Source organism: Pagrus major, chromosome 9, assembly GCF_040436345.1.
Source record: "Pagrus major chromosome 9, Pma_NU_1.0".
NCBI lineage: Eukaryota > Metazoa > Chordata > Actinopteri > Spariformes > Sparidae > Pagrus > Pagrus major.
Window position 1 is genome coordinate 16918923 of NC_133223.1, and position 12212 is coordinate 16931134.

General features: G+C 41.9%; 1 protein-coding gene across 1 annotated transcript in view; it reads left to right on the forward strand.

Moving 5' to 3' along the window:
• The window catches only part of LOC141001867 (FERM, ARHGEF and pleckstrin domain-containing protein 1), a 66529-nt gene that overhangs the window by 31717 nt on the left and 22600 nt on the right, over positions 1-12212 (forward strand). The window contains exons 3-7 of the mRNA XM_073473009.1: positions 7052-7156; positions 7237-7279; positions 8253-8331; positions 9485-9582; positions 11474-11588. Coding sequence (XP_073329110.1) covers positions 7052-7156; positions 7237-7279; positions 8253-8331; positions 9485-9582; positions 11474-11588 — 440 coding nt within the window. The remainder of the gene's footprint in view (positions 1-7051; positions 7157-7236; positions 7280-8252; positions 8332-9484; positions 9583-11473; positions 11589-12212) is intronic.

Genomic DNA, 12212 nt, shown 5'->3' on the forward strand with positions numbered 1-12212 from the left:
CACGAGACCTGAATCTCAATGAGCTTTAGCTGCCACTGACCTCTCTGTCCTACCCTTCCCTTACTGTGTGCACCATACACCTGCTCATGCAAGTACACAGCCGCACCACCACGCATGTAAAGATGCCGACATGTGCTGTAGCATACGTAAAATAGCTGGATTTTTTTTTTTTTTACTTTATTGCGACAGAACCCGTGGGAGTATGGGACAGGCAGTCAGTGCGGTCTTCACATATGTTTTCAATAAGAGCACCGGGAGGATTCACTGTGGGAACGTATCTGCCTGCTACTGTAAGCAGTTTTGTAATCTCAGCCCAGCCCTTAGCAGTGTTATCAGAGGAGCCACGGCTCACTTAAAAGTATCCAAAATCATTCCCCTGGGGTTTTCCACTGCAGCTGCTTCACATGTACAAAGTTGCAGCCAGAGAAACTGCAGCATCTGAAGTCAGTTTCAAGTCTCCAAAAGTTGTCATCTTATCAGATGAGCAGTGGAGACAGTCAGATGCAAAAGTGACCTTTTCCCACTTCTGGATTTTGCTTATTCCCTCCTTTAAATCACACAGTCTCTTTCATCTTTGACCTCGATCAGCTTCCTGTGATGTTGCTGAATGTCACAGCAGAAAAAAACCTCCCGCTGTGAGATGACTGCTCCATTATCTTTCAAGGTGTAGCTGAACCACTGGGCTGGCCTGGCTGGTACAAAAGTATCGTGATACTGTATCGATTCTTAAAAACAATATTGTTTTTTTAATTAATAGTTTACATGCAAAAATTTGCAGCTGTTACTGTTAGTTTGTTTATTTTCTTAATTTGTTTACCCAAAGAATCCTGCAAGAACCCTTTTTTTTTTTTTTTTTTGATTGGGAAATATATCAATATATATCATTATCATGATATGAGACTATATATCATAGATTTTGGATATTGTTACATTGCTCCTTATAGGAGCACCACCACAAAATTAAGGAGCACCACTTAAATTGATCCCAGAATATTTTGGGGCTTTTTTGTGTTTTTTAAATGTATTTATTTATTGTTATGGCAGCCACGGCAAAACATTACCAGCAGAAACACTTCCCCTGGTATTTCATGTGATGATTAATGATGAAAGCAAATCACAGGGGGCATATTTGCAAGTCGCACAGGTGCTCCTAGCTATAATATCTAGTTGCATTGTCTATAATTGGTCCTGTCTGGAGTCCTGATTACTGATGATTGTTTTTCAAACATGTCATTGTATTAATATTTTACAAAAGAACCAATAGTCATATCTACATTATTGTCGCATATCATCTATATCAAGGTATTCGATCAAAATTATCGTGATACTTGATTTTGTTGCTTAGTCCTGACATTTATGAAGTGCTTTTGAGCAGAACGTCGAGATATATATTGTGTATTGCAATATACCCTAAAAATACTGTGATATTATTTCAAGGCCGTGTCTTTTGCATACGGTGGTGTGCTCTTTATACAATCACAGTTTTCCTAAAATTAGAATCTCTGTATCGTGGTTTGTACCATATTGTCCACAAGTCGCCCAATGAGCAAGACGAGACAAAATGGAATAAAACATTTGAAGTCCCTCCTTGGTAGCCTGTTAAACAATGGCTGACCACTTGGCTTGAAAAACATTACTGCACTGCAGCCACCACAACTCCCATATTAAACCAGCCATGATTCCCTTTGTTCTTTCTGTCTGTCCAGAGCCTAAAGGCTTTGGCAGTCTGTTCACCACCCATGCCACCCACCCGCCACACTCCCCCAGGAGAAGTTTGGTGAGCACTGCCCGGCCTGGCTTATTACAAGTGAAGTGGGCCATACCAAAACCTCCTGGAGGGGAACTGTCGAGGGAACACAAGGCTACTTTGCACCTGACCTTTGTGTTTTTTTGTTGTTTTTTTTTGCTGACAGGAGCTTACTAACAAGAGGTGGGGGTTAGGGAGGGGGTGTGGGTATTTGGTCTACCCTGAAGTGGAAACCCAAACGGACATGTGTGCAGACATCGCTGTCATCTTTATTTAGCCTTCCTCTGTCAGTCGGAGCATGTGGAGGTCAGTGTAGCGATGCGGGCATGCTAGCGCTCATACACATGTAAACAGTAGTAGCATCCTATGAGCCTATGTTCCAACCTAATGAACCCAGACAGACCCTCCCCGCAAGTCTGACCGGGGACCGAGCCTGCTGAATCAGGATGCATCGGCGCACTCAGGAATTGGCTGCTCCCATGTAAACGAGCTCCAGTGCTTTTATAGATAGAGGTCATAAAATTGCAGATCGTTGACATATTCTTGGCAATGTGGATGCTGAAAGAAACGTCAGCTGCTGAGCGTGATGTTTCTTTTAGTCTGTAACCTCTCTGCCTGCATGACAATATTTGAAAAGGGTGAGAAATCAGGTGTCAGCTGCATGTCAGGGTGAAGAAGTCACAGCTTCTTCTTTGTGTTACTGTGCATGCAACTGTGTAATTCACCATTTGCTGAAAAGTATCATTAGCTTTTCCAGTATCTGCATTAGTGCACGGTTGTCGTGGTGGAAGTTTGAACATTTTTATATCAATTGTAGTTGTTAATTTGGAGACTAGTTGAGAAGAAGAAATGAAAAAGATGAAATTCACCGCAGCTTCTTCTATAATAAGTAAAAATGTTTGATTTAATAATAGAATTAATAAACTGTTGCTTCAGTTAGCTAAATCAGGAAATTGGCTCAAACCTGGTGCCTACATTACCCACAGTGCAACTTATCAGATGACATGCAGCGTCCTCTGGAGCCACAAAAGGCTTTATACAACTTTTTTTTCACATATGCAGTCGTACTCCCCAAGACCTGTAAACACCTGTAAACACTTCAGCGTGTAAAATTAGTGGGGTTACCCTTTAAATGTTAAATGTTTAGTCTACAAAAAGAAATCATGACGCTTTAATGTTGTAACTTTGCACTTGTTAGCACGCTGACATTAGCATTTATCTCAAAGCACTGCCTCACACATCTGCTCGTCTGGCTGTAAACCCTGGGTATTGTGTTTGAGGTTTGGCAGTTACATTTGGCAGCCATTACAAGCTATCAATAAAGTTAGCTATTGTGTGATCTCTGCCGTGTTAAGAGTGCACTGAAGGCGCCCTGACCAGACATTGTGGCTGCATTGATTACTGCCAAGGTGCTGTTACATAAACAGACAATAGGTGTTTATCACTGGAGACATTCTGACCTGTGACAGCAGGAATGCAAAGGTATAAATAATCAAATTAATGATGGCTGAATTTCCATTTAGCTGCTTCAGTTTCAGGGTCCTGGTGTTGTGCATGTTGGCTCACTGTCGCACTGTCATGGCTCCTGGGACAGAACAGAACCATTATTTATGTTATGAGTCACACCAGTGCTTTCCCTGCGATGACAAGTCAAAATGGCCGATGCAAAAAAAAAGGCAGATGAATAAAAAAAAAAAAAAGATCACTATACACACCGGTATCCTCATACTTTTGGTTTTGGCTTGGCCCTTTAGTTCAAGTTTAAGGTGAAGCTTCAACAAGCTATTTCAAATAGCTGTGTGTCTTCAACTTGGGAAATTCCTTCTCCTTTTTGAACCAAGTCCATAAAGTAACAGGCTTCCCAGTTTGAATTGGAACCACTTGACCGGTCTGCACCGAGCCCTGACATCAGTGCTTTGGGATGAACTACAGTGCCGACTGTGAGCCAGGTCTTATCACACAACACTAATGCTCTTGTGGCTGATTTGGAGCAAATCCCTGCTGCCTGATTCCAAAATATTGTGGAAAATCTTCCTAGAGGAGTAGAGGCTGTTAGATAAAGCCCATAGTTTTGGAAAGAGATGTTTAACAATGTTTGAGTGTCCACCAAGTGTAAACCCAACGTGACGTCACCTACAGTATAGAATTGAGGACCACCGTTCTGAAGCCTCAGGTATAACTATTTTGATAATTAATTAATCATTTCAGTAATATTTCAAGCAATACCTAAATATTTGCTGGTTCCAGCCTTTTAAATGTGGGAGTTTGCTGCTTTTTCTTTGTATTTATGATAGTTAATGAAGAGTCTTTGGCTTTTGAGCTGTTGGTTAGACAAAAAATAAACAATTTGAAGATGGATGTTGGGCTCTGGAACATCGTGATCATTACAGACTGATTATTAACTGATTAGTTAATCATGACAAATAATTGGCAGAATATTCGGTAATGAGAATAATCATTAGTTGCAGCACTAATTTGGACAAGATGATGGAGATGTGGAAGATATCCTGATTGGATCCGACTGAGAATCTGAGAACACACTGTGATAACGATTTGTCAGTCACACGTTAGCCACACCCTAAACGCATACCATGCTTTGTCGTCTACTTTTCTCTAAAAAGAACTGTGATTTACAGAATTAACATCATGCTGTATTGAAGAAGACTTGAAACAAGAGATCGACACCATAAACTCATTAGCAAACTGTTTGCTGAGTTAATAAATCAAGTGAGAAGTAGGGTCATTTCTCATAAGCTTCCATACAATCAGACTTCTTTTTGAAACCGGTACAGTTACCCCCCTGTTGGCCTGTTGGGTTTAGGGAACTTGTGCATCACCATATTTATAAGGCGGCCATTTTCCTCTGGTGTCACGCTCAGGGTGGGAAGCTCTCACGCTGGCATAACATTACGCTGCTATGTTCGAGTTTGCAAGTTGTATAAACGACGGGAATCTGACAAGTTCTTATCATTTCACAGCTGAATCAGATCAGCAACTGTAAAGACAATTGTTAATAAATCACTCCATGTTTCAAGGTAAAAACAACACATCTGATAACCTGTTAGCTAACGTTAGCATTCAACCACTTTGTAGCTAACATGATCTTTTGATTACATCCAGTGCGTTTCACATCGAGGCTTAAACGAATGTGTCCAAGATGTGTGTTGATATTTTAAATTTAATTTACGCCTTTCCTATTGCATCATGTAATTATCAAATGGTAACATTAGCTGGGAAAGGGTTAAATGCGAACATTAGCTGTTGTCTAACCTTTGCTAACGAGTTATCATAAATGTTGTTTGACCTTGAAATATGAAGTAATGTCCCTTCGGGTTGTCTTTACAGTTGCTGATCAATTACTAATTTTCAGACCCGGAAGCTCCGTTAATATTTTATACAGTCAATGGTGTCCATATACTTTTTTGGGGGCATTCAAGTGGGTGTTGTGCCTTAGATGAGTGCCCCCTGGTGACACTATACTGTTAAACATGCTGTGATGGAAGGGACACGTGCCAGTGTTACCACTTTTCCCATGTAGTGTAACATATTTTGGTCTTTAATCACACCGGATGACCAGAGTTCAGTTGCGTAAGACGTTGCATTTATTCCAGATTTCATCATTATACTGTAGCAGTTAGACCTCAGAGTGAAGACTGTGTCACATAGTGTCCTCTGAGTGCGTGCGTCATGACGGCAGTCAATCTGTGCGACTTGTGCTTCATTAAGGACAGTGCTGTTATTGTGCCGGCTGCAGCAGTGTCAAATGGCAGCACCATAACTCCGGCCTGCAACAGCTGCATTTAATCAAGCGCTGCCTGGCTCTAATCAGCCTCTGCCTTACCCATCTCTGCTTGGCTCGTGGTCATTTTACACTGACAGCAGATTTATAAGTCTGGATATGAGAGTGCTCCAGTGAGACTGAAACACTCCCCAGCCTCCACTGTGTTCGGCTCGATTTTCTCTGCTTTTTCTTGCTCCCGCAGCCTCCGCAGAGCACATTTGTTGTAATCGGTGCAGAAAAAAAGGAGACACAGAAATTCATTCAGGGGTTGCTTCGGCTGCAGCAGTCTATTAGGAAGAAATGTGTGTGTGTGTGGAAGGCTGTGTTTTGGCTGATGGCCTCTTCCCCCTCCAGCCTCCTTGTGGCTTCCCTCATCAGCGCCTTCACCATATGGAAACAGCTGGTCCTCGGTGGTAGGATGCCCTCTGCACTGCATGAGGCAGCCTGGAGAGAGATGGTGGTGCTACACACAGGAAGGACAGATAGACACAGGGAGGAGCTGTGAGGGAGGGTGGGGGGCTTGTTTGAGGAAGATTATGGATTCAGTTGTGAAAGTGTAAACCCTCTCACTAAGCTGGTGGAGCTTACGTTTTTATTCTCTAAGCATTAATGGGAACACAGGCAGTGTCATTCTCTGCCTTTGAAACACAACATAGATTTACAGGCTGGCAAACAACTTTATTGTTGGATGAAAAGAGGATGTCAACACAGTTCAGGGAATTTTTGTAGTAACTCACTGTCCTTTCCTGCAAAAATAGAGGAGAAACTGCTTCCTTCAGGCGCAGCCCTGGATCATTATCCAGCCCAGCGGCAACTGCTTCTATAAACAATCTCATTCTGGTGCAAACCAGTCACGAGGAAGCAGCCAAGCAGAAAGACAAGCTCTGTGTCTCTGTAGGGTGTCCATAACCGAACAAGTGTTTCCGTGGAAATCCCTGACATTTATTTGACCTTGCATGGGAACGTTCCTCCCGCTCCAAAGATATGGAGACTTTTTGAGGTTTGTGTGCCGTCACATTGAAGAAAATGTGGGCGGTTAAGTTAGTCTTCAAAAGTGTTTATGTGTACCGTGTGAGGGGTGAGTGAGGACAGAGATGGTCAGGGAGACTCTTTATCCCGTCCTGATACTGTATCAGCCTCAAAGGCTGCTGGTCCGTCGTCAGTGACAGCAGTGACACTGAAAACACAGATCAAAGACGGCGTCCAGCCCCCTGTAGCTGCAGTAGCTTTTTGTGGCCAGCTGAGCTTTTGAATGCCAGGCTCATGGATGGAGGGAGAATAGCAGAGGAGCTGTCGTCCAGTTAGGTGACATTAACTTCCACAGGGTTTGACAGCTCTACAAAGCACTGGGCCTTCTGTTTGTCACTGTTCCTCTGTCTCAAAGTCTTATCATTAGGGTCTCCTGAAGTTTGGGTGTCCCTCGACTGTGAAATGTCACTTGGATTGAATTGCCGAGAACAAAACCCAGACAAGTGTTTTTTTAACCCGAGGTTCTTTTGTTGTTTTTTCCCTCCTGTTCACAGCAAAAAGCCTCAGGCAAGGTGCTGTTCGACCTGGTGTGCTCCCACATGAACCTCATTGAAGGCGACTACTTTGGCTTGGAGTTTCAGAACCATCAAAAGATGATGGTGAGTGAAAAAAGGAGCTTCTTCTCACATAGCTCTTAAAACCGGCTACTTAGTGATGTTTTTTTGTCTTTTTTCCACAGGTTTGGTTAGACCATATCAAGCCCATTATCAAGCAGCTCAGACGTAAGTTTTTTTTTAAAATGGTTTTCTTTCAAGGCATCTTTTTCTTTGGATGTGTCATTGTTTTGTCTGGAAAATGTAACCACTGTGTGAATCTCACTACAAGGAGAAAATAGTTTTTCTATTTTCTGCAACCAAAGACCAATAGGAGATCTACACTCACCTAGCTCAAACTAATGCAGTCTTATAACAACCCTCTGCAGTAAATCCTCCTTTCATGAAGGTTATAATGTTCAGTAGGGATGCACGATTCAGCTGATACCGCTAACCACCAATTACCTGCCTCTCATGGCCGATAAGATAACTGATCATTGCACATGTTTGTATTTTAAAAGTTCATAACCTGTAGTTTAGTCACACCTGGGGGGTATTAAGGCCAGTATGCAGCGAGCAAAGATGGGTGATTTAATATTCCAAAGCTCTAATAAGATTTTTTGTGTTGAAACTCATTTTTTCCCCCTTCCTTTTGATATAAGCCAGATAATATTTCCCAATATCTGGCAATAATTTTCCTGAGTTTCCCTCAGGACGTGACTGGAAAGAATTAGTAGAATTAGTTAGAATTAGTGGCCAGGAAGCTGAACTTCACCAGCACATCACACAATAAATACACCACAGATAAGATATGTGGAACTGCAGAGGTGGTTGTATCCATTACAATAATAAAGATAGTAAGATTGATAAAAATAACATCAATACATCAACAACAATGAAAGTACTAAGCCACTTTACAAAAATGGTCTCAAATCTGTTTCCTCATTAAGATCTGGATACACCAAAGCATCACATTTAAAAATCCAATAAGTGTCTGTCTGAAGTAATTTATCGAGATGATCGCCACCTCTAATAGGCTGCTCCACACACTCAATGCCCTCCGCTTTCAAAAGGCTGCCGTTGCCATTATGACAATTATGAAAATAGCGTGCCATAGGGTGATCCATCTTGTGTTGTTACAAAACTCATCGATCCCACGCAGGGCCGAAGCACACAATCCTGAGGTTTGCTGTGAAGTTCTTTCCTCCGGACCACGCCCAGCTGCTGGAGGAGCTAACAAGGTGAGCTCCTCTTTCCACGTAATTAAACTCCTTTTATCTCTGCACCACGCACATCCTCCAGCTGACACTGAAATATATATGTCTATATGGTTTCTCAGTATACATGTAAATGACTTCAGCTGTGACCGTAAGCGATTATAGAAGCATAAGTGAAACATGTGCTCCAGTTCCCAAAAGATTTATTCCCTCCTCAGCTGTGCAATTCACATGTCATGGCTGCCATGTTTCTGATTTAGCCCTCAGGAGATTAGCACGGCGCTAATGATTTTCTGGTTTCTCTGTCCTCATTGTGGAGCAGGCTCATGACTTGCATGTTTCCACTGTCAGAGTGGAGAAACGGTACGTGTACAGAAAGTAATGTCCCTCCGACACGCCTGTGTACGTACTGTTCAGCTGAGAACTCACATACATCATTTTTATTTTAAATTAGATGCTTTTTTTTCAGCACTTGCTAATCTTTATATTCACATACACCGCAACCATGCAGTGCAACAGGAATAATTGGAATGAATACATTATTTTTAAAATGTTTATTTTCCAGCACGCAAAATCTGTCTCTATTATATTACATATTAAATACTTGGTCTTAAAGGAGACATATTATGCTCATTTACAGGTTCATAGTTTTATTTTGTTTACGACTAGGTTAGGTTTACATACTATAATGCTCAAAAAACACATTAGTGTCCTCATACTGTCCAGTGCTACAGCACTGTATTCCCACACACGTCTGACCCAGCACCATGAACAACAACAGGGCAGCTTTGCTAAGTTAATTATTATGTGCCAAGCTAGCTGCAATCAATCAAGTCTAATCCAATATTTTAAAAAGCATGTTTAAATTCGGTATATACTGATTGGACTATTACCTAATTCTTATTGTTTAAACAATATTGTATCTTCTATTAAGACTACAATGATTCCTCCTCTGGCTTGCATCCAAGAGAAGCAGAACTGTAACATAAGAGAGTCAGTAAATCTTATATATCCTTTGGAAGTCTTGTGTGACATTAAAAGAGCCGGGATGCATTGAATTCGATCAGACATTTTGTTGCAGAAACTGCGATTCTGTTTCAGATTTTCATGTCGCTGCTGCGCTAGAAACGACACCTACTCTGTTGAATTTGTGAAAACTGTTTGCGTTTGCTTCCAGGTACCTGTTTGCCCTCCAGATCAAACAGGATGTTTCCGTTGGACGTCTGACCTGCAACGACAGCAGCGCCGCGCTGATGGTCTCCCACATTATCCAGTGTAAGTTCCTCATGGCTGCTTCCTCATTTAGCTCAAGACACCAAAGAGTTGACTGCTCAGATTACTGTCTTTGAAGACACGTTATGCTTTTTTCACACAGAGCTTATCATCAAACATTGTTATATAGCACACTGCACAGCATTGCAAATTGATTATCCGCGTGTTGCTATGGATACCTTTCAGTCGGAACATAATCTTGCAGGACTGCGTCAGAACAGCCACACAAACATCAAGGTGCCATGCCAGGAAATACTGAGCATATACATAATGTGACATTTTTGTGCCACAGTCTGTTAGACAAGTGATGAAAGACCACATGCATGATGATGGAGATCAGTTAGATCAGTCAGTGTGTTTTTTACCAGAAGAATATTACACAAAGAAATATCTTTGGAAGAAAGGTGGTCATCCCTCTGGTAGAGTTCATAGAACGGCAGAATCTGTGCCAACAAGCACATTAGCTATTTTGGAGGCCTAATAAGACACTGATGGGGCATTTCCATTTGCACTCTTGGCCTCGCTGCATTAAAGAGACTCTGAAGAACTTCTGTGTTGTGCTGAAAGCTGGTTGTTAGTGTAGAAAAGGAGTCCGCCAACATAAACTAACATTAGCTACTGTTGCTCTCTGTTAGCGCAGCGGAGACGAGCCGCTCGAGAGCATTAATAAAGTCACATCCTTTGGACTGTCACTGTAAATCCAACCTGAGTCCTTCACAAAGAAATCAACAGTCCAGGAACATTAAACAACTTCAACAAATCATCCACAGGCTTGTATAGGCAACCGAGAGAGACAGGGAAGGTCTCATATGGCCAATAAAATTGTGATTAATACATGCAATTTGCTACAAATTGTTACACAGAGCCCCTTTAAACCATGATGCGTTGATTTGCATTTTTATTACCAGTTGAAACACGCAGAGTTGTGCACATTTGTGCCCAAGATGGACCCTTTCGGGAGTTGATTACAAGCACGTCCGACAAACTGGATGTGATGGCTTCAAATGGGCTTCATTATAAATCAGGGACCATTTGAAGCCTCCTTTTTTTTAAGATACATTTCGTCATTCGCCATGTTTTTTTAAGCAGCAGCCTGAAAATCAATGTTAAGTCGCTGGCTGCTAACAATAGTTGGCTACTAACAACAGTTGCACAGTGCAGCAGTAAACAGTATTAAACGTCATAGATTCAAGACAAGCTCATCATCAGTAAATCAGTATATCCACACTTTCACGTGCAAATCCCTGCCACGTGTATCAATCAGTTGAGTCAAGCCAGCACATGGAAGTGAGCTTTTAAAGGAGACATATTATGTTCATTTTCAGGTTCATAATTGTGTTTACTACTAGAATATGTTTACATGCTTTAATGCTCAAAGAACACATCAGTTTCCTCACACTGTCCAGTGCTGCAGCACTGTTTTCCCCCTCTGTCTGAAACACTCTGTTTTAGCTCCTGTCTCTTTAAGGCCCCTCCTCCTGAATACCCAGTCTACTCTGATTGGTCAGCCCACACATGCCTGACCCAGCACTGCTAACAACAACAGAGCATCTGTGCTAAAGCAATTCTTACGTGCCAAACAAGCCGCTCGGCATAAATTATGCAAATGTCTGACTCTGTGACGTAGAAAGTCACAGAATTAAAGGCGACACTGCCCATGAGGCATTTCAGGAGCAGGGTTTTCTGTGGGAGATGGGAGCTTCTGTTGGTGTGGACCTCAACCTTTTTAACTTTCAAGACCTTTACATGCACAAGAACCTACATTTTAAAAAACACTGAAAGGAAAGAAAAAGCATAATAGGTCTCCTTTATTGTTGTTTTCTCCTTTAAATGTGTCACTTATCTTTTTTTTGTAGCAAGTATTTCTACACTAACACAACCTCTTTCTTTATAGCTGAGATTGGGGACTTTGAGGAGAGCCAGTGCCGGTCACACCTCCTCAACAACAACTACATCCCAGATCAGATGCCCCTGATTGACAAGATCATGGAGTTTCACTCAAAGAATATGTGAGTTTCTGGAACACAATCTTAAAACAAGGCATTTCTTTGATGCGGTTATTTCTTCTAAGCTCTGTGTTAAGTACTATAAAGCTCTGGCTGAACAACACTTGAACAGGAAAAGTTGTTTCAGAGCTCGCCATGTCCCAGGGGAAAGTTTTATTACACAGGTGACACATTCAGGAAATCAACCATTGAATGAATGGGTTCTTTCACAAGAGTGCTCTGTGGAGTTCTTCATCATGTATCGACTTAGAGAAGCTAGTCTTTGTAAGATGTTTTACAACTTCTGGACTGCAGTGCAAAATATTTAATCTGCTGCTCTAGCAACAAAAGGCTGTACTAAAATCTTCCTGCAGCCCATCGAATGACTCACACAGCAGCTGGCCGCTGGGTTAGTAGGTTAAAAACCCACATTCTCATGAAGGAGTTTGTCTGAAGTGAAGCTGGTTAAGCTCAGCTATTTTTTCCCCAGTACTTCTCCATGCATCAGCCTCTGGTTTAAGACTGGTATGCAGCTGGGAGTATATTACTGGACACTTGCCAGATCTCCTCCTGCCTTCCTCCCTCAAAATGTCCTCATCAGTGAACAAATTTGAATATGAGCTCTGCCAACCCTTGTCTCACCTCCAT